We start from the raw sequence: 21,613 nt of genomic DNA, 5'->3' as shown, positions 1-21,613 counted from the left end.
TTGGATTCGTGTTTAGGCTTACGTGTGCCTTGGGCTAAGTCCTTGTGGGCCACGGCCGGTCATGCCCGGATTTGGGGTGTGACAATTGTGGTATCAGAGCTGTAGTTTATCGAGTTACATATCTTGCATTTCATCATTTAGACGAGGTCCGAGTCCCTATAGTCCTTAGTAGTGTTTGGTTAAGTTAGTTTTGTTTAAGCTTGTGTTGAGCTTTTCTTAATTTCATTTTGAAGGTTAAGAGATGGCACCTAAGAGAAGAAGTGTCAATGCTCTTGGAACTGAACAACCAGCCGCTAATCGTAGAGTTCCCCTTGTTCCTATACCCCCTACCGCACCACCTGTTGCTCCAATCGTTCCTGAAGCACCAGGAGTTGTTCCTACTGCACCAGCCGCATAGGTTTTACAGTCGTTGTTGGCATTACTGAACAGTCATGTAGCCCCACAACCAGCAGTTCACCCAACTTTAACTTTGGATAGAGGTTCCTTATTTGAGAGGTTTATGAAGGCAAAACCTCCAGAATTTCACGGAACAGTGGACCCTACGGAGGCAGAGGCATGGGTACTAGAGATGGAGAAAATATTTGATGTTCTAGGTTGTTCAGCAGACCAGAAGGTGGCCTTTGCAGCTTTTAGATTCAAGGGTCAAGCAGAGCATTGGTGGCGCATGGTGAAGCGTCAATATGAGGGTAGAGAAACAGAGCTAGTGTAGAGCAAGTTTTTAGAATTGTTTAATGAGAAATACTTCCCTGAAGCAGTGCGAAGGCAGAAGCAAGTGGATTTTCTCAATTTAAAGCAAAATGACATGTCAGTGGCTCAGTATGAAGCCAAGTTTGCGGAGTTGTCGAGGTATGCCCCATATCAGGTGGCCATAGAGGAAGATAGAGTGATGTTGTTTGAGAATGGCTTGCGGTCAGAGATCTATGCAAAAGTAGCTATTTTGGAGATGAAGACATATTCTGCATTGGTAAGCAAGGCATTACTAGCTGAAAGGGAAGTAGAAGAGGAAAAGAGAGCTGAGGAACAAAAGGCTAAGGAACCACAAAACAAGAGACTTAGAGAGGAGAGACAATATAGCGATCTCGGGTTTACCCTTGTTGAACAGTGATCCGGACATGTGTCCGTGGATGTTGGTAGTTGATTTTTATCTTGTTTACATCCTTTCTTACTTTGTATTTGAGTTATAGGATGTGTTGGGCAGGTTTGTTACAGGTTGGTTGAGTTTAGAAACCAAAACTAGTTGCCCAGATTTTGACATGTCCGCTCGAGCGGGGGTTTTGGCGCTCGAGCGAGAATTGCACCCATCCAGTATTTCCTGTGCAGTGTTGGACGCTCGAGCGTGGGATTGGCCGCTCGAGCGGGGTTCTGTGTGTAACGCTCGAGCGGAAGAGTTGACGCTTGAGCGAAGACCTGGTTCTGTAAAAGTTCTGGGAGTGTGTATCCGCCGCTCGAGCGGGATTTTTGACGCTTGAGCGGGAGTCTGTGAGTGACGCTCGAGCGGGGTGTTTGACGCTCGAGCGGGGCGACTGGGTTTAAGTTCCGTGTTTTGACTTTTCAAATCACTTTTTCACTTTCTCTTCTCTCTCCTACTTTTCCAAAAACACCATTGTTGAACCTCTCACTCTAGAACTCTACATTCTCTCTAGGTTTTGATCTAGTATGAGTGATTTGCTCATCTTTGGCCTTTACAAAAAAGTTGTTGATCGTCGAGGGCTACATTTTTATCCAAAAATTTTAGGATTTGGAGCACGTTGAGTTTTGTCATCTTCTCTCTTGGGGCTCCGGATTTGAGGTAGGGATATCCTACTCCTCTCTATGGATTTTGTCTTTAAATTTTAGTATTTTGAGATGTTAGGGTTGGTTTGGTAATTTTGTGAAAGTTCGGGGCTTTTGTGTAATTTTACAAAAGTTGGGGTTTCATTTATAATAAACCTAGATGCATGTTTGGCATGGAGAAATGGAATAAATGTTGAATCATTGATGAAAATGGGACCTAAGGGTTGAAATGGTAATTATGAAAAATGACCTAATTACATTGTTTGATTAATTGGGATAATTAATTGTGAGAAATGAGGAAGTGAAATAGAATTGTTGAGATTGGGAATGTATGGGGTTAAAGGGTGTAGTTGAATTATTTATCACTCACCGAAATGAAATGTTGATTGAATATCCATTTGTGCATTTATTTTCTATTTAGAAATAACTGCTTTGGGCTATCGGTGGAGGATAGTCGTGGTTGTTGTAGACAATGCATGATGATTAGGCAAATGAAAACTAATCAATGGAATGTGTCATGGGATTTGACGGTTGCTAGAATACATTAACTGTATGTATTGAGTTATTGTATATAGAACCAATGTGTTTGTGTACGTTATGTGTAGAGGAGGGGATGGGGGATGTACTCCGCGGTTTAGGGGAAGATGGGGGATGTACCTCTAAACCGGATAGTATTGGGAGAAGATAGGGGATGAACTCCGTAGATACAGCTCATATGCTTGTCTAGAGAAGTGAAGATAGAGCTCATATGCTTATCTTTGTGAAGTGTGGATACAGCTTATATGCTTATCTGTGAATGTGGGATATAGTTGTTATACATATCTGTTGTGAATGTGGATATAGCTTATATGCTTATCTGTGAATGTGGGATATAGTTTTTATACATATCTGTTGAAATGATGATAGAGCTAATATGCTTATCTGTTGAAAAAGGGAAAATGAAAAGTAACTTGGACTCATAAGTCGTATGACATAAAATGTGATTTATGTGGATGTATCGGTGTTGGCCATCTATCAATTGCTAATCTTTTAGTCATTGTTCATGGTTGGTTTAGTGTATTTCTACTGGGCTGTGGCTCACCCTATATGGAAATATCATTTTCAGGTACAGGTAGCATGCCACCTCCAAGGTCATAGCTTGGGAGGCTAGAGGCGGGCAGATTTTTGTTATTTAAGTTCCTTTTGATGTATTATATGTAAATTCAAGCCAAGGGCTTAATGTGTAAATGAGTTAGTACTCTTTTGTTGTAACCAAGTGTTAACCTGGAAAGCTGTAAGCCTTTAGGGCATTTGCTTTTGTTGTTAACATGTAATACTTTTGTAATGAAACTCTGATAAATGGAAGAATGTGGAACTTTTACATATCAATGCATGTCTTTATTGATGGGTTTAATGTTGTTATTTTGAGGGCGTTACAACTTGGTATCAGAGCGTACCGGGTTCGAATACTTTGGGTACGTGGGAAGTGATTAGGATCACAATGGGTTTGTCTCGCTTGATAGAGACTTAGATGTAGTGTCATATGCTATGTGCTTAATTGATAACATGCTTATGTGACTATGTGGGTATGGAATGTAGTTTCTAGGATGTTGATTGGATCCTTGGGTTTCTGGAAGTCTTGTTGGAAAGGCACTTGATCAATGCTGTTTCTAACCGGAACTCTAGTAACGCATCGGGACTATCATTATCCGGAGATGAAATTCGTAAGTGCTTATGTGTTTATGTGCTTACGTGGAGTAAATTACAGTTGTCCATGCATTAGGACGTGAGTGTTTAGTTTTGGCACATTTGTGAATGTACTAACGTTCTGTGTTACCTTTATTAGGATGTCAGGACGAGGAAGAGGTGCTAGGCGTGGTAGACCTGCGAGGCAGGAAGTACCGTTACTGGAGGAGGTTCCGGCAGTGCAGGAGGGAGTTGGCCAGGCCAATGTGGCCGAGCCAGCGGGTCAGCAGGCCATGGGTGCCTTGGCCAGAGAGATAGCAGGAACCTTGGGTATTCTTAGAGCTGGAAATCAGGCAGCTGAGGCAGGGCCTTCTTTCTTGAAGAGGGAGTTTTTCCGGTCAAATCCGGATGAGTTTATTGGGGATCCGAAAGAGCCACTGAAGGCTGATGAGTGGCTAGAGCAAATAAGTAAGACGTTCGTGATGCTTGGCATCGAGGACGGAGCACTGAAAGTGACCCTGGCATCCTTCCAACTGAAGGGAGATGCGGGTCAATGGTGGAAGTACGAGAAAGCTCATGTTGGGAGTACATGGGAGGCGTTTGCAAATGCTTTTTAGGAGAGGTTTTTGTCTGCAGCAGCTAGGGAGCTGAGGGATCAGTTTAGCCGGCTTAAACAGCAGGGCTTGTCAGTGGCCGAGTTTGAGGCTCCTTTTACCAGTCTGTCCAGGTTTGCACCTGAACTGGTGGCGTTCGAGGAACGTCGTTGCTATGAGTTTGAGCGGAAGTTGAGGCGGGGCCTCAAGTTGAGAGTTTGTGGGTCTTACATCCGAGAGTATAGACACCTGGTAGATGCTGCTGCTCATATGGAAATTATGATGCAGGAAGAGGAGGAAGAGCAGAGGGGCTCCAAGAGGAGCCAGGATGGTCAGGGTGATGGCAGGAGACAGAGGGGTTATAACCCTCAACAGCCTCAGGGTGCAGTTTCCAGATCGACCTTTCCAGTGCCGAGTGCAGGCTCAGGGAGAGGCAATCAGGGGGAGTTTGCTTGTTACAAGTGTGGCCAGCTGGGTCACAAGGTTTCAGTTTGCCCGCAGAAGGGTGGGGGTCAGAGAGCTGCTTCTTCTTCAGCTAGACCGCAGAGTCAGAGTTTGGGTAGGGGGCAGCCCTTGGCTTGTTATCAGTGTGGACAGCCTGGGCACCTGAAGAGGTTTTGCCCGCAGTTGAGTGCCACTTCGGGAGCATCTGGTTCTAGGCAGACACAGGGTTTTCAGCCAGCTCAGTCTGTGCAGGCCTCAAGGGCCAATCCGGGGGCTTCGTCGTCCCAGTTAGTACAACAGTCTTTTGCTCCGAGAGGTGAGCAGGGGCCTACGGGGCGCGTGTATGCTGTTACCGCGCAGGATTTAGTACCGGCTCCATCGGTAGTGAGAGGTACTTTTCTGTTTTGCAACTCGGTTGCTAGTGTGTTGATTGACACGGGTGCATCTTATTCTTTTGTGTCTGCTGCATTTGCATCTGTTTTGGAATTGGAGTTAGCACAGTTAGCATCTCCTATTTGTGTAGTGTCACCTCTTGGGGGTGAACTGATCTTGAAGCAAGGTGTTAGAGGTTGTGATATAGGGGTCGCCGACCATAGGCTTCCTTTTCCGTTTGTTGTCATGCCCATGAAGGGCTTTGATGTTATTTTGGGTATGGACTGGCTATTGTCATACCGGGCTGTTATTGATTGCTACTGCCAGAGGGTCACGTTATGTACCTTGAGCGGGGAGTGTTTCCATTTCTTGGGAGACCGGGTTGGTAGTGTTTTGCCACCGGGGTACGATTCGCGAGGGCGAAGTGAGCTTAGTGGTCTACTTGCTAGCTTTGAGAGTGGTGAGAGTGGTGAGACCCAGCTTGTGTTGCCGAGGGTGGTTTGTGAGTATTCGGATGTCTTTCCCGAAAACCTTGTTAGTTTGCCACCTCACCGAGAGATAGAGTTCTCTATTGATTTAGTGCCTGGCACGGCGCCGATTTCTATGGCACCTTACCGTTTTGCTCCAGCAGAGTTGGTTGAGTTGAAAGTTCAGCTCCAGGAATTGCTAGATAAGGGTTTTGTTCGCCCTAGTGTTTCGCCGTGGGGAGCACCGGCCCTCTTTGCTAAAAAGAAAGATGGTGCCTTGAGATTGTGTATTGACTACTGGAAGTTGAATCGGGCTACGGTCAAGAATAAGTACCTTATGCCCCGTATAGATGACCTGTTTGACCAGTTGAAGGGTTCCCGTTGTTTCTCTAAGATAGACTTGAGATCGGGTTACCACCAGTTGAGGGTCAGGGAGGAGGATATTCCTAAGACGGCATTCCGTACGCGGTATGGCCATTACGAGTTTCTGGTGATGCCATTTGGGCTTACCAATGCACCGGCAGTCTTTATGGACTTGATGAACCGGATCTTTCGGGAATTCTTGGATCGATTTGTAGTCGTTTTTGTGAACGACATCCTTATCTATTCGCCTTCTGAGGAGGAGCACGAGGAACACTTGAGAGTGGTGCTTGAATTGCTTAGAGCCCATAGGCTGTATGCCAAGTTTAGGAAGTGTGAGTTCTGGTTGAGGGAAGTCAAATTCTTAGGCCATGTGGTATCCGGGGAAGGGGTGTCTGTTGATGCATCCAAGGTTGAGGCAGTGCAAGATTGGGCACAGCCTAAGAGTATGTTTGAGATCCACAGCTTTCTGGGATTGGCTGGGTATTACCGTCGGTTTGTGAAAGATTTCTTCAGGCTAGCTTCGTCGTTGACTAGGTTGACGCGGAAAGGGATCAAGTTTGTATGGAATGAGACTTGTGAGAAGTCGTTCCAAGAGTTGAAGGTTAGATTGACCACCGCTCCGGTTTTGATTATTCCGGAGAGAGGGTTGGGTTATGCGATTTATTGTGATGCCTCGCGAGAGGGTTTGGGTTGTGTGTTGATGCAAGAAGGGAAAGTGGTAGCTTATGGCTCACGTCAGTTGAAAATTCACGAGAAGAATTATCCCACACACGACCTAGAATTAGCAGCAGTGATCTTTGCCTTGAAGATTTGGAGGCACTACCTTTATGGTGAGAAGTTTGAGGTATTCTCGGACCACAAGAGTTTGAAGTATCTGTTTACACAGAGAGACTTGAATCTGAGGCAGAGGAGATGGATGGAGTTCATTAAGGACTACGATTTTGAGTTGTACTATCACCCGGGAAAGGCCAATGTTATGGCCGATGCCCTTAGTAGGAAATCCATTAGTGATGTAGCTTGTATAGCCATCCAGGAATGGGAGATGTTGGGAGCACTTGGCGAGTTTGATTTGCTACTAGGCGAATCCGTTGAGGCTGCGGCCTTGTTTTCTGTTGTCGCGCAGCCTACACTTGTGACTAGAGTATTAGAGGCACAGAGAGGTGACCTTGAGGTAGAATCCCTCCGAGAGAAGATCTCCAGTGGGAAAGTTGAGAAGCGTTTGACGGTGTATCTCGACCTGAGTGTGAGATACCGAGACCGTTTGTTTGTGCCGGAGTCTTGCCGAGAGGAAGTACTCCGAGAGTTTCACCATTCACGTCTTGTGGTGCATCCGGGAGGTACTAAGATGTATTGGGATTTAGGTCGCCAGTTTTGGTGGCGGGGTATGAAGAGGGATGTGGCTGTTTTCGTATTGAAGTGCCTTACTTGCCAGCAAGTGAAGGCCGAGCATCAGAGGCCAGCGGGTTTGTTGCAACCCCTGCCTATTGCCGAGTGGAAGTGGGAGTATGTCACTATGGACTTCGTTGTAGGTCTTCCGAGGACTCAGCGGGGTAGTGATGTTATTTGGGTGGTTATAGACCGGTTGACTAAGTCGGCGCACTTTATTCCTATGCGCGTGAGAGATTCGGTAGATCATCTTGCCGACTTGTATATTCGGGACATAGTGAGATTGCACGGGGTCCTAGTGACGATCGTCTCAGATAGAGACCCTCGTTTTACTGTTAGGTTGTGGCAGAGTTTGCAGAGTGCCTTGGGCACTAAGTTGACCTTTAGTACGGCTTATCATCCGCAGACTGACGGGCAGTCCGAGCGTACTATTCAGATCCTTGAGGATATGCTTCGGGGTTGTGTCCTTTACTTTAGTGGGACGTGGGAGAGGCACTTACCCTTGGTAGAGTTTGCCTATAACAATAGTTTTCAGTCTAGCATCGGTATGGCACCGTTTGAGGCCTTGTATGGTCGACCGTGTAGGTCTCCAGTTTGTTGGGCCGAGGTGGGTGATGCACCTTTGTTGGGTCCGGAGTTGGTTAGGGAGACGACGGAGAAGGTTGAACTTATCTGTAGGAGGCTTGTTACAGCCCAGAGTCGTCAGAAATCTTATGCTGACTATAGGAGGAGGCCTTTGGCGTTTGAGGTAGGTGATCATGTCTTCCTGAAGATATCACCTAGGCGCGGCTTGATGAGGTTTGGGAAGAGTGGGAAGTTATCCCCTCGGTTTATTGGGCCTTTTGAGATCCTTGAGAGGATTGGCGAGGTTGCTTATCGGTTAGCTTTACCGCCGCAGTTGTCCGGAATTTCATGTGAGTATGCTTCGGAAGTATGAGCTAGATCCATCACATGTATTGGATTGGACCGATTTAGAGGTAGATGAGGATGCCTCGTATGAGGAGAGACCGGTTCGGGCCTTGGATAGGCGGGATCAGGTCCTGCGTGGTAAGACCATTCCTTTGGTGAAAGTCTTATGGAAACATCACGGAGTGGAGGAAGCCACTTGGGAACGTGAGTTGGAGGTCCATGAGAAATATCCGGACTTGTTTGTTGATATGTAATCTTGTGTTTAAATTTTGAACTATTGTTGAACTTAAGAGCTTTTATATATGTCTTAAGTTGTGAAACATTGAAAATGTTTTGGTTTATTGGAAGTATGCTTTGGAACTTGCCTCATATGGAAGTTGAATGTAACATTATATATCTGTTGAGTATATTGTTGAAATTAGAACGGAAATGCGTAATGTTGATGCATGTTGAAAGTACATATGTTGTTTACATATTGTGAAATGTCTCTTATTAAAGGGATGGGATGACCGGTAATGGGTCGAATTGTTGAATGTTAAAATGTAACATTGTTTAAAATGGAGGAAAACCTGTTTTTGGAAAACTTGTGCTTAATTTCGGGGACGAAATTCTTTAAGGGGGGGAGGTTATAGCGATCCCGGGTTTACCCTTGTTGAACAGTGATCCGGACATGTGTCCGTGGATGTTGGTAGTTGATTATTATCTTGTTTACATCCTTTCTTACTTTGTATTTGAGTTATAGGATGTGTTGGGCAGGTTTGTTACAGGTTGGTTGAGTTTAGAAACCAAAACTAGTTGCCCAGATTTTGACATGTCCGCTCGAGCGGGGGTTTTGGCGCTCAAGCGGGAATTGCACCCATCCAGTATTTCCTGTGCAGTGTTAGACGCTCGAGCGTGGGATTGGCCGCTCGAGCGGGGTTCTGTGTGTAACGCTCGAGCGGGAGAGTTGACGCTCGAGCGGAGACCTGGTTCTGTAAAAGTTCTGGGAGTCTGTATCCGCCGCTCAAGCGGGATTTTTGACGCTCGAGCGGGAGTCTGTGAGTGACGCCGAGCGGGGTGTTTGACGCTCGAGCGGGGTGACTGGGTTTAAGTTCCGTGTTTTGACTTTTCAAATCACTTTTTCACTTTCTCTTCTCTCTCATACTTTTCCAAAAACACCATTGTTGAGCCTCTCACTCTAGAACTCTACCTTCTCTCTAGGTTTTGATCCAGTAGGAGTGATTTGCTCATCTTTGGCCTTTACAAAAAAGTTGTTGATCGTCGAGGGCTACATTTTTATCTGAACATTTCGGAATTTGGAGCACGTTGAGTTTTGTCATCTTCTCTCTTGGGGCTCCGGATTTGAGGTAGGGCTATCCTACTCCTCTCTATAGATTTTGTCTTTAAATTTTAGTATTTTGAGATGTTGGGGTTGGTTTGGTAATTTTGTGAAAGTTCGGGGCTTTTGTGTAATTTTACAAAAGTTGGGGTTTCATTTATAATAAACCTAGATGCATGTTTGGCATAGAGAAATGGAACAAATGTTGAATCATTGATGAAAATGGGACCTAAGGGTTGAAATGGTAATTATGGAAAATGACCTAATTACATTGTTTGATTAATTGGGATAATTAATTGTGAGAAATGAGGAAGTGAAATGGAATTGTTGAGATTGAGAATGTATGGGGTTAAAGGGTGTAGTTGAATTATTTATCACTCACCGAAATGAAATGTTGATTGAATATCCATTTGTGCATTTATTTTCTGTTTAGAAATAACTGCTTTGGGCTATCGGTGGAGGATAATCGTGGTTGTTGTAGACAATGCATGATGATTAGGCAAATGAAAACTAATCAATGGAATGTGTCATGGGATTTGACGGTTGCTAGAATACATTAACTGTATGTATTGAGTTATTGTATATAGAACCAATGTGTTTGTATACGTTATGTGTAGAGGAGGAGATGGGGGATGTACTCCGCGGTTTAGGGGAAGATGGGGGATGTACCTCTAAACCAGATAGTATTGGAAGAAGATATGGGATGAACTCCGTAGATACAGCTCATATGCTTGTCTAGAGAAGTGAAGATAGAGCTCATATGCTTATCTTTATGAAGTGTGGATACAGCTTATATGCTTATCTGTGAATGTGGGATATAGTTGTTATACATATCTGTTGTGAATGTGGATATAGCTTATATGCTTATCTGTGAATGTGGGATATAGTTTTTATACATATCTGTTGAAATGATGATAGAGCTAATATGCTTATCTGTTGAAAAAGGGAAAATGAAAAGTAACTTGGACTCATAAGTCGTATGACATAAAATGTGATTTATGTGGATGTATCGGTGTTGGCCGTCTATCAATTGCTAATCTTTTAGTCATTTTTCATGGTTGGTTTAGTGTATTTCTACTGGGCTGTGGCTCACCCTATATGGAAATATCATTTTCAGGTACAGGTAGCATGCCACTTCCAAGGTCATAGCTTGGGAGGCTAGAGGCGGGCAGATTTTTGTTATTTAAGTTCCTTTTGATGTATTACATGTAAATTCAAGCCAAGGGCTTAATGTGTAAATGAGTTAGTACTCTTTTGTTGTAACCAAGTGTTAACTTGGAAAGCTGTAAGCCTTTAGGGCATTTGCTTTTGTTGTTAACATGTAATACTTTTGTAATGAAACTCTGATAAATGGAAGAATGTTGAACTTTTACATATCAATGCATGTCTTTATTGATGGGTTTAATGTTGTTATTTTGAGGGCGTTACAGACAAGTAGAGCATCGTGGTGGTGGTAGCAATCCTAGCAAGAAGCCTTACACCCAAGGTCAGGTTAACAATGGCATGAGGCAGCAGAATTGGAGGAATTGTGATAGATGTGGTAGGTCACATTCTGTTGGGTATAATTGTGATGGCACAGCTCGAACATGCTTTAAGTGTGGCAAGCTTGGGCATCTCTCTGCACAATGTAGGTCTAAGGGACTAGGAGGTCAGTCAGTAGCACAGTCATTTCAAGGGCAAGGGCAGAGACGAACTTTCTATAGCGGTGGGTTTAACCAGAAGCAGAATAATGGCAAAAGTGGGACTACCCAAGGGTAGACATCCGGGAATGGGACTCAGGAAAAGAAGTCAGCAGCTACCCAAGGACGTGTTTATGCTCTCACTAGAGAGGAGGCTGAGGTTGCTCCATTTGTGGTGCAAGGTACACTCCTTCTATCATTTGTACCTGCCAGAGTTTTAATTGATTCAGGATCTACATATTCTTTTGCTGCACCTAAGTTTCTACGTTGCTTGTCTATTCCTTGTGAGCCTTTGGATGCATGTATTGCTGTGTCTACTCCATTAGGAGAAACAGTAGTGTTAGGGGATGTTTGTAGATCTTGTGAGATAAAGTTAGATGGTAGAATTTTTCCAGTGGATTTGATTTCTTTAGAGATGAAGGATTTTGATGTGATTTTGGGGATGGATTGGTTAACGAAGCATCATGCCTCTATTGATTGTTTTAGAAAGATGGTAGTTTTTGCTATGCCAGGGCAACATGAGTTTTTCTTTCAGGGAGATGTGAAAGGGTCTTCTATTTGCTTTATTTCTTCCCTTCAGGCTAATCGAATGTTGAGAAAAGGGTGTCATGGTTATTTAGCTTGTGTGATGAGTACTGAACAACCAGAGAAGAGGTTAGAGGAGCTGCCTGTAGTGAGGGAATTTGTTGATGTTTTTCCAGAGGATCTACCTGGTCTTCCTCCAGACCACCAGGTTGAATTTTCCATTAACTTGACTCCTAATACAACACCTATCTCTAAAGCACCCTATAGAATGGCACCGTTGGAGTTGAGGGAGTTACAAACTCAGTTACAGGAGTTGCTAGACAAAGGTTTTATTAGGCCTAGTGTTTCACCTTGGGGAGCGCCTGTATTGTTTGTAAAGAAGAAGGATGGGTCTATGAGATTGTGTATTGATTATAGAGAGCTGAATAAAGTCACAGTGAAGAATAGGTATCCTTTGCCACGCATTGATGATCTATTTGATCAGTTGCAGGGAGCTCAAGTATTCTCTAAAATTGACTTGAGGTCAGGCTATCACCAGTTGAAGGTAAGGGATGAGGATATTCCTAAGACTGCTTTTAGAACCCGTTATGGGCATTATGAGTTTTTGGTGATGCCTTTTGGTCTCACAAATGCACCGGCCGCATTCATGGATTTAATGAACAGAGTATTTAAACCCCAACTGGATAAATTTGTGGTAGTGTTTATTGATGACATCCTAATTTATTCGAGGAGTAAGGAGGAGCATGAGCAGCATTTAAGGGTAGTATTGCAGATCCTTAGGGAGAAGAGACTGTATGCAAAATTTAAGAAGTGTGAATTCTGGTTGAGCAGTGTATCCTTTTTGGGTCATGTAGTGAGTAAAGATGTGGTATCTGTGGATAGCACGAAGGTGACAGCAATTGTTGATTGGCCACGACCTACTTCTGTGGCGGAGGTACGTAGCTTTCTAGGGCTTGCTGGGTATTACAGACGGTTTGTGGAAGGATTTTCCCGTATTGCTTTGCCACTTACCAATCTCACCAGGAAATGGGTAAAGTTTGAGTAGAATGATGATTGTGAGCGTAGTTTCCAAGAGTTTAAACAGAGATTGACATCAGCTCCAATCCTTGCCTTACCTACAGATGGAGGTGGTTTTGTGATTTATAGTGATGCTTCACGACAGGGTTTAGGATGTGTGCTCATGCAGCAGGGGAAGGTGATTGCTTATGCGTCACGACAGTTGAAAATACATGAGAGAAACTATCCTACGCACGACTTAGAGTTAGCAGCAGTGATTTTTGCTCTTAAGATTTGGCGGCATTATTTGTATGGAGAGTCATGTGAGATTTACACTGATCATAAGAGTTTGAAGTATATTTTCACACAGAAGGAACTAAATTTGAGGCAAAGAAGATGGCTTGAGTTACTAAAAGATTACGATGTGAATATTTTATATCATCCGGGGAAGGCAAATGTGGTTGCAGATGCCTTGAGTAGGAAAGTCGCAGTCGGAGATGTAGCTGCTTTGTCTATTGAGAGTTGTTTGGTGGAAGACATGAAACGTTTGAGACTTGAAGTTGTTACACCTGGTAATAGGGCTTATTGTAGTCAATTGACAGTTCAGCCGACCTTGAGAGAACGGATTCGTATAGCACAGGAGATTGACCCCCCAGTGTGAGCGTATTAAAGGAGAGATGGCAGAGGGTAAGCATGTAGACTTTGTGGTTAGTGATGATGGGTTGCTTAGATTCCGTAGCCGAATTTGTGTTCCTGCTAGTGGTGATTTGAGGAAGGAAATTATGACGGAGGCACATAGTTCTAGTTACAGCATTCATCCTGGAAGCACTAAGATGTATCGGGATCTTCATGAACATTTTTGGTGGAATGGTATGAAGGGAGATATTGCAGAATTTGTGGCTCAGTGTTTGGTGTGTCAACAGGTTAAAGTAGAACATCAGAAACCTGTGGGGAAACTACAACCCTTACCTATACCGGAGTGGACGTGGGATCATGTTACCATGGACTTCGTGTGTGGATTACCTCGTACTAGTAGTAATCACGATGCAGTTTGGGTAGTTGTTGATAGATTAACCAAGTCAGCACATTTTATTGCAGTACGGATGACCTATTCTCTAGCTCGATTTGCACAGTTGTATGTGAAGGAGATTGTTAGATTGCATGGTGCACCAGTGCCAATAGTGTCAGATCGGGACCCTCGTTTTGTGTCTAAGTTTTGGGGTGCGTTACAATCAGCTATGGGTACTCAGTTAAATTTTAGTTCAGTTTATCACCCTCAGACAGATGGGCAATCAGAGAGAACTATTCAAACCCTTGAGGATATGTTGAAGGCTTGTGCCTTGGAGTGGAGAGGTAATTGGGATGATTATTTGCCGCTCATGGAGTTTGCCTATAATAATAGTTATCATTTTAGTTTGGGAGTAGCTCCTTATGAGCCTTTGTATGGAAGGAAGTGTAGGTCTCCTTTGTGTTGGTATGAGGTTGGTGAAAGACAAATGTTTGGACCTGATTTGGTGGAGGATGCTACACGGAAAATTATCACCATCAGAGAGAGATTATTGGCTGCTCAGAGTAGACAAAAAAGTTATGCTGATCATCGTAGGAGAGACTTAGAGTTTCATGTGGGGGATATGGTATTCTTGAAAGTATCACCATGGAAAGGAGTGATCAGGTTTGGAAAGAAATGAAAGTTAAGTCCTAGATACATTGGTCCATTTGAGGTATTGGAGAAGGTTGGTGAGGTTGCGTACCGTGTTGCTCTACCCCCTAGGTTGGCAGGAGTGCATAATGTGTTTCACGTGTCTATGCTGAGGAAATATGTGCACAGTCCATCGCATGTGATAGATTATGAGCCGCTTCAGATTAGAGAGGATTTTTCGTATGAGGAGATACCTGTTCAGATTTTGGATTCGAAAGAGAAAATGTTGCGTACAAAGGTCATTAAATTGGTTAAGGTACTGTGGCGTAATCATCTAGTTGAAGAGGCGACTTGGGAATGCGAGGACGAGATGCGCGAGAAGTACCCACATCTATTCTCATGATTTACTCAGGTTAGTTTCGAGGACGAAACTTTTTTTTTAGTGGGGGAGAATGTGAGAACCCGAATATAAAAATTAAGTAAATAATTAAATAATAATATTACAATCTCAAATATTTTGGTGATGAATTCTAAGGTGCAAATTAAATATTATTGGAGGATCTTTTAATTAATTTTAAACCTAAAATAAATTTATGGTGAAAGTCATTGATTTAGAAGCAAGATTTATTATTAAAAAAAAAAATGGAGAAGAGGGTGTGACTTGAACTCTAGACCACATAATTAATAAGTTAGGCTCTTACCATTTGAGTTGCATGTAACTTATATATGTATTTTGTATATTTATCTATCTATTTGACCTAAGTGTGCCCACCACTAGTATAAAATAAAATAAACACAAACCCTAACTCTTGTTATAATTGTTTTCCACAACACTAGCAGCCCTAGCAGCCGTGGGTTTATGAAGGAAAGAGAGGGGTTTTTCAATCATCAAGATTATTGTTGTAGCCAAGAAGGAGAGCTTTGGGTGTGTTGTGCTGTGTGGCCTCCTAGGTTTTCTTCTCTTCTTTCTTTGTTCTTTGTCCTAATAATGTTGTTATTTAATTCATTGATGGAGAGATTGTAGGTGTATGTATTTTGTGTATATATATATGCTGTTAAGAAATCTGAGGAGTAAAATTGATGTATAAAGAATGAGTGTAATTCTTAGTTCAAAAAAAATTCTGCGCATAATCGCTAACTTTAAAAATCAAGAAACCATATCAAACGGATGAATTTTAATCTGAAATTTTTTACAGTAGATCAATTACACATTGAATTGCGTATCTGAATTTTTTCATAATTTTTGGGAGTCGAAATCCATATAAATTGAGGTATTCAAATCTGTCCAGGAAACCAGTCCGAAACAGTAAATTCGGGATTGCTGTTCTCTTTGGGTATAAATCCAAAAATTATCAAATTAGTGTCATTAGAACCGGTTACGAGACTAGTTTCGTATGTTTTTGGCCTTGCATTGATTGCTCGTGTATATTAAGAGAACCGTCAATTTCTTTAAAGTGCTGCAGAAAACAACCTGTTTGGATATAATAAATTGTAGAAAATTATTTTGATAAGCAAATCAAGTGAAACCAATTGGGTTTGAAACTTAGGATATATTAGATCATATCTGGAGGTTATTGGAATTTTTTGAATAGCGTGGAGTGGGTTTTGTAATTTTCAAAGTTAGCGAATAGATTGGGAAACTTGTTTAAAACACTGTTTCATCTTAAAGTTATTTTTAGTTAAGTTTCGATCGAAATCTATGTCTTGGGTGATTTTAGACCTTGAAGAATATGAACTTAGGTAATATTTAAGAGTAGCGGTGAGTTGGGTTGAGCCGTGTTAGTGCGCTTTAGTTTGAGGTTACTTAGTTCCTATTTTTTTTAGTATTTTTAAATTAGTTATGACGCGTAGTTTTTATGCTTGGTTCAGGCCACTAGTTGGACTTTTACACTCTATTCAAGGATTATATTATTGCGTTTCAGGTGAGTAGTTTCATGCTACATATTTTTATAAATGTTCCCCTACCCTGAACTGTTGGAAAAATTAAATTGTTGTTTCATGATTAAACTGTTTTGATAAATTATTATATTATCAATTGAATCAAATTATTTCTGAAACATGTGTGAACTTGGCATACTGTAAACTATTTGTTTTGGTCTCATGTTTATAATGATGAACTACCATGTTTTGCGAAACTGATGTGTATTGATTATTGGGACCATGTGTGTATTTAGTCCAGGGAAATTATTCCACTGTGTGTGGTGACTCTGGCCACTAGGGAACAGATCCGGGTTGGGCCGTGATGACTCTAGTGCTCAACGATTGTAAGGAATAGACCTTTAAAAACAACTAGGTGACCTTCAATCGGATCGTCTTTGAGAAAAGGCCCAAGTGCCACCCTGAGGATGACTCTTAGTTCGGTATTGGATCCAACGGGGCTTATAGCCTGAGAAATGTGTGGCAGATTATTTGTTTTTATTGGTACCCAGAAAATTATTGGTGTTCATGTTATAATCTGTTTTAAGTGGAAAATGTCGTTTATCATGTTCTTGCGAGACATGAGTATTTTAAGTGTTGAATTGTGGAACCTTCTTTTTGAAACAGATTGTATTTACCAAACTGTATGCCAATCTAGTTTCTGTGATATATAACTTATTTTGGAATTGAACCCTGTTTTCAAAACTGTATTTACTATCCATGTTGCTACTCACTGAGCTATCAGCTGACTTAGTTTTTATCATTTCCAGGTGTTAGAAGGACTTAGAGTGGACTCATGGCGTAGTGGAGACTCAATTGCATGGACCTCTAGGGCATTCTTTTAGTTTAGAATGTTATGTCAAGTTTGTGCATATTTATATTTATTCTTATCGAAGTTCATTTAGGATTATTTTTGATATGTGGGTTGTTATTATCCCATAAGTTTGGATGGTTTTTTATTACGGTTGATTTTGCCGTTTATAATTGTGACATGTCTGGATTGAGTTTTGGTTATTTATTATTGGACTATTATTTAGTTGTTCAATGTGATTGGATTCGTGTTTAGGCTTACGTGTGCCTTGAGCTAAGTCCTTGTGGGCCACAGCCGGTCATGCCCGGATTTGGGGTGTGACAACCGGTGCAAGTTTAGCTGCAGGCATGGCAACTACAAAGATTTCCCTTGTGCATAGGTTCCAGATCGGATGACATGCGGAGAATGAGAGGGTGAGATGGGTGTTGGATCTATTGTGGCAACTCGGCACATGATTTATGGATGAAGAATTCATGTCAGTGCTGACTTCCTCTATTAGAGATGATTTATATTCCAAATTCAAATTGTTTCAGTTTGGTTTGCTAGGTTGTATGATTGCTTGTAATTAGGGAATTAGCTGTAAATGTCTTAATCTTTGGAATTTGGTAGCTTAAACATTCCTTGTATAGAATACTCCAAATTATAAGAAGATAGTCTTCCTTGTGGAAGGATAGAAAAGTTATGTTTTCATTGTTTTGTCAATTCACATTTGGAACAAACGTACACACTGATTTCTGGATATATTCGTTTCACATTGGACAGTTGAGTTTATAAACATCCTCATAACAAGTGACTGGGATCAAGGGATGCTGGTGGGTAAAATGTTCAATCTGTAAATTGTGATTTTTGTTTTCCGTAATAGGCATGTGCAGAGAGCAAAGAACATCCAGATAGTCCTTCCCTTGTGAGAGGTATCTATCTGTCAATTGCGAAATTTTTTATTTTTATTTTTTTTTTTATTTTTTTTTTTTCAAATTATAACTCAAAAATTATGAAATTATACTATTTTTTTTCTTTAGTTATAAGGTACACACGATACACACCTTTTATAGTCTTTTCCTTTTGAGAGGTATCATTTTGACAAATTATTTATATCTATAAATATAGAGTAGTGCTATTCAAATTAAAAAAATTAAATTTATTTTTTAAATCTAATGATGTGATGATATGTTAAAATATTTAATACAAATCTCTCTATTAGGTGTCCTCTAATTATTTACAAATTATTTTTACACATCATTAAATCTAAAAAATATCCTACAAAAATAGATTCATGTTTTATATCCAAAAAAAAAGTGTAAGGTTTCTTTGAAAAAAGTTAGGGATCATGAAAATTTTTTCATGAAAATGATCATGAAAGATTTATGATCCTTGAATTACCTTAATTAGTATGTGATGGTTTATTTTAAGTGTAATTCAAAGGTCACAAAACTTTTATAATTAGTTTCATGAAAAGTTTTTCATGATACGTAACATTGCGCCGTTTCTTTTTCACTGCAACAATCAGCACCTTCATCTCACACACGAGGGAGAGAGAGAGAGAGATCCAGAGATGGAAGACAAGATTCAACAGAGAGAGACAGAGAGAGATCCAGAGATGGAAGACAAGATTCAACATTTCATCCATGAGCATCCATTGATATTCCATTAAGTGGACCCTGGCGAGTGCTTGGTATGCCGGAACGAAATCCCTCTTTGGTCGTGTGCTTATTCGTGTCGCGAACACTTTTGCTTTCCAAGTTACAATATCCACATACGATGCGCTAAATTGCAAAGAGAGATGGTACACCCATTTCACCCAAAACACTCTCTCACCTTCCAAATGACGTCCTCAAATGATGCGTCATCATCATCTGTAGTGTCATTCAAGTGCGATGCCTGTGGGCCGATCCCTCGCTCCTCTAATTACTTCCACTGTTCCGATTGTGGCTTTAACCTGGACCCTTGTTGTGCTTTACTAAAGCATACCGAAACAAGAAATGTCCAAGACCGTCAAATTCAAACTCAAATTCAAAGTCTACTTCGCCACCCACATCCATTGATTATCTGCGAGAACAAAACCATTTTTAATTTTCCTTGTTCTGCCTGCAGGCAACCCATCAATGGAAGTTGGATCTGTGTTTGCCTAGAGTGCAATTGCCTGCTGGATGAATCATGCGCCCAATGGCCTTCCCAGATCGATCATCCTCTTCATCCACAACACCCGCTTACCCTGCTCGTCCACCACCATTTCGATTCTGCTTCCAATCGGTGCAGCGCTTGTGGGAAGGTGCTGGTGGGCTTTACCTTCCATTGTTCTGACTGTAACTTTAGCCTCGACCCATGTTGCGCTTCGTTGATACCATTGCCTAGCCAAAATTCTCAAGGCAGGGCCATAGACAGAGAGGCGGAGGAGGAGGAGTTTCAGATTCAACAGTTAAGCCATCGCCATCCTTTGATTCCTTGTGAGATGACTATAAAGGGCTATACTATAACTTGCGATGCTTGCCGGCTTCACTTTGAGGAGGATTCTTCTGTTGTCTATGTCTGCCTTGAATGCAAGTTTTTGCTGCACAAATCTTGTGCGGATTTGCCTCTTAAGGTAAAACACTCCTTTTGCCACCCACAACACGCACTCACCCTGATCGAGTATTCAATTCGTCGGTCGGAGGATCCTTTTGTAAAGGAGAAGCCATATGTAAGGCCAATAAGTAGTGGGAAGGCACATGAATTCAAAGGTGAACTTCAGTGCCATGCGTGTACTAATTAAGTATGCTTCAGGTTTCGCCTATGTTTGTCGCAACCCCAAGTGCGGAATCTTCTTTGACATTAGATGCCCAGTTTCCAAACCCTGGTTCATCAAGCCTGAAATTCACCACCACCCCCTTCCTTTTTTCAATGACAGACCGTCCTTATTGTATTGCACCGTTTGTAATATTATAATAAACATCACCCCTTTCTTCCGCTGTGTGGAGTGTGAATTTAATCTTCATCCCTATTGTGTTCCAAAATTACCACCAACTGCCAAAGATAAAATTCATAGGCACCCCCTTACTCTCACCAATTCTCCCATCAGAGACTATCCGGATGAACATGAACACTCAGGTCATGTTTGTTTGGGTGGACATGAGCTTGGAATTAGACTAATAGTCCAATAAAATTATTAATCCGATGTTTGGTTAAACAATTGAAGTAGGGACTAATTATTTTAAACTTGACTATTAGTTAAGATAGGATACATAATCCAACGGATTTGTAGTCCTAGGACTATTAGTCATGGGAATGCTAATCCAGTCCGCCCAAACAAACATGGCCTCAGAGTTCTACTGCGATACTTGTGAGGAAATGAGGTACCTAGAAGAGCCTACTTACTATTGTGAAGAATGCCACTACGTTGCTCATGTTCATTGCCTTCTCCCTGAGGTATGCATGCACTTTCAGTTTTATTTACCTGTACAGACTGATAAGAGGAGACAGATTTTTGTTTTGTTTTATTAATTTTTTTACTATTGCGATTTACAAAACTAAAAAACCCACAATCAAAATCAACATCTAATAAAAAGTAACAGGGGCCAAAATCGGTATGCAGAGTTACATTTTAAGATTGGTCTCTGTCTAAATGTCTGATAAGCAAGACAACATATTCCCATAAAAAGAAAATAACATTTTAATTCAATTCTTCCTTCTTGTTCTTTGTTTTGTTTAGTTTCATTTAAAGTTCTGTTTAGCTAATATATCTACTGCTATTAATTTTATTGGATCAATTTTTTCGGTTGCTTCTTAGATATTCCCTATGCTAGGAGCATACAAATTTGGCGAGACAAAATTGGACATGTCCACTAATAGTAAGGTTTTGGCGATAGAAGAGATGGTGGAGGAAGAAGAGGGAGTTGATGAACAGGAAGTTGACATGGCAACTAGTTCATCTAGAAAGGCTTTTCCAAGTGTTTCCACAGACAATTCTTCGATGGTAGCGAGCAAAAAAATGCAAGGGGCAAGAGTTGATGGAGATTCTTTTCTCGTTGAACTAGATAAAGAGATTGTTGAGCTTCGCTCAAAGGCAGAGTGGCTAGCTGAAAAATTAAAGGCAACAAAGAGAAGAGTAAAACAAGTAGAAGAAGGGAGTGTTGAGCATGTTGCGTGTCCATTGTCCAATTCTGAGGATAGTGAGTGAGTGACAACAATGTTTAGTGAAGCACTGATTTGAAAGAGCAAACCATCACTATTTAGATAATCATGTATCGAGCATGTCTAGTTGGATGCACTATAATTAAGAGACAAAAATAACTCTAGGTTGTGTTTCATGTCTCTCTCTCTATTTTTTATGTTTTACTTAAATTATCTATGCTCTTATTGCGATTCTTTTTATTACAATTCATTACATATTGTAATAGAGAGACTTCATTATATCATCTAATGATAAAGTGTAATAATATTTTCTTAATTTAAAATAATTATAAATTTATATTTCTATTTCATAGTCATTAATTAGATATATGTAATGGATTCATAGTATTATAAATTGAAATATATTTTACATCTCTGTCAAAAGAGAAAAATAAATACAAATAAAAAGATAAGACAATTTATGGAGTTAACAAAGACGAGAAAATAAAAGGACACAAAAGATAGAGAAAATAAATAAATAAATGACACATGCCAATTTTTTGGTATGCTACATGGCTCAAATTATGTCAATAAAATGCACTACTTTACTTACGTAGTATTTGATAAAACTAAAAATTGAAAATTGAAAATTAAGTATTGAAAGGTGTTA

The 21,613-nt window shown here is 41.1% G+C and overlaps 2 protein-coding genes across 2 annotated transcripts; both read left to right on the top strand.

The window, feature by feature from the left end:
* The first annotated feature begins 499 nt into the window (after positions 1-499).
* Positions 500-18,986, top strand: LOC145805409 (uncharacterized). Its single transcript, XM_082900540.1, has 8 exons — positions 500-686; positions 756-1,083; positions 10,721-10,938; positions 11,200-11,318; positions 11,550-11,770; positions 12,326-12,428; positions 17,720-17,768; positions 18,949-18,986. Exons 1-8 carry the CDS (start codon positions 500-502, stop codon positions 18,984-18,986), a joined length of 1,263 nt encoding a protein of 420 aa, XP_082756666.1.
* LOC114290295 (uncharacterized) lies at positions 18,377-21,139 on the top strand. The gene is made up of 3 exons (XM_082901041.1): positions 18,377-19,941; positions 20,156-20,259; positions 20,621-21,139. The coding sequence occupies exons 1-3, from the start codon at positions 19,563-19,565 to the stop codon at positions 21,008-21,010; spliced, it is 873 nt and encodes a 290-aa protein (XP_082757167.1). The 5' UTR covers positions 18,377-19,562; the 3' UTR covers positions 21,011-21,139.
* The last annotated feature ends 474 nt before the right edge of the window (positions 21,140-21,613 follow it).

This window comes from Camellia sinensis, chromosome 13 (assembly GCF_055761805.1).
Source record: "Camellia sinensis isolate YWXY chromosome 13, ASM5576180v1, whole genome shotgun sequence".
NCBI classification, from domain to species: Eukaryota; Viridiplantae; Streptophyta; class Magnoliopsida; order Ericales; family Theaceae; genus Camellia; species Camellia sinensis.
Note: the sequence above shows the minus strand (reverse complement) of the source record. Positions and strands in the feature narration are given on the sequence as shown.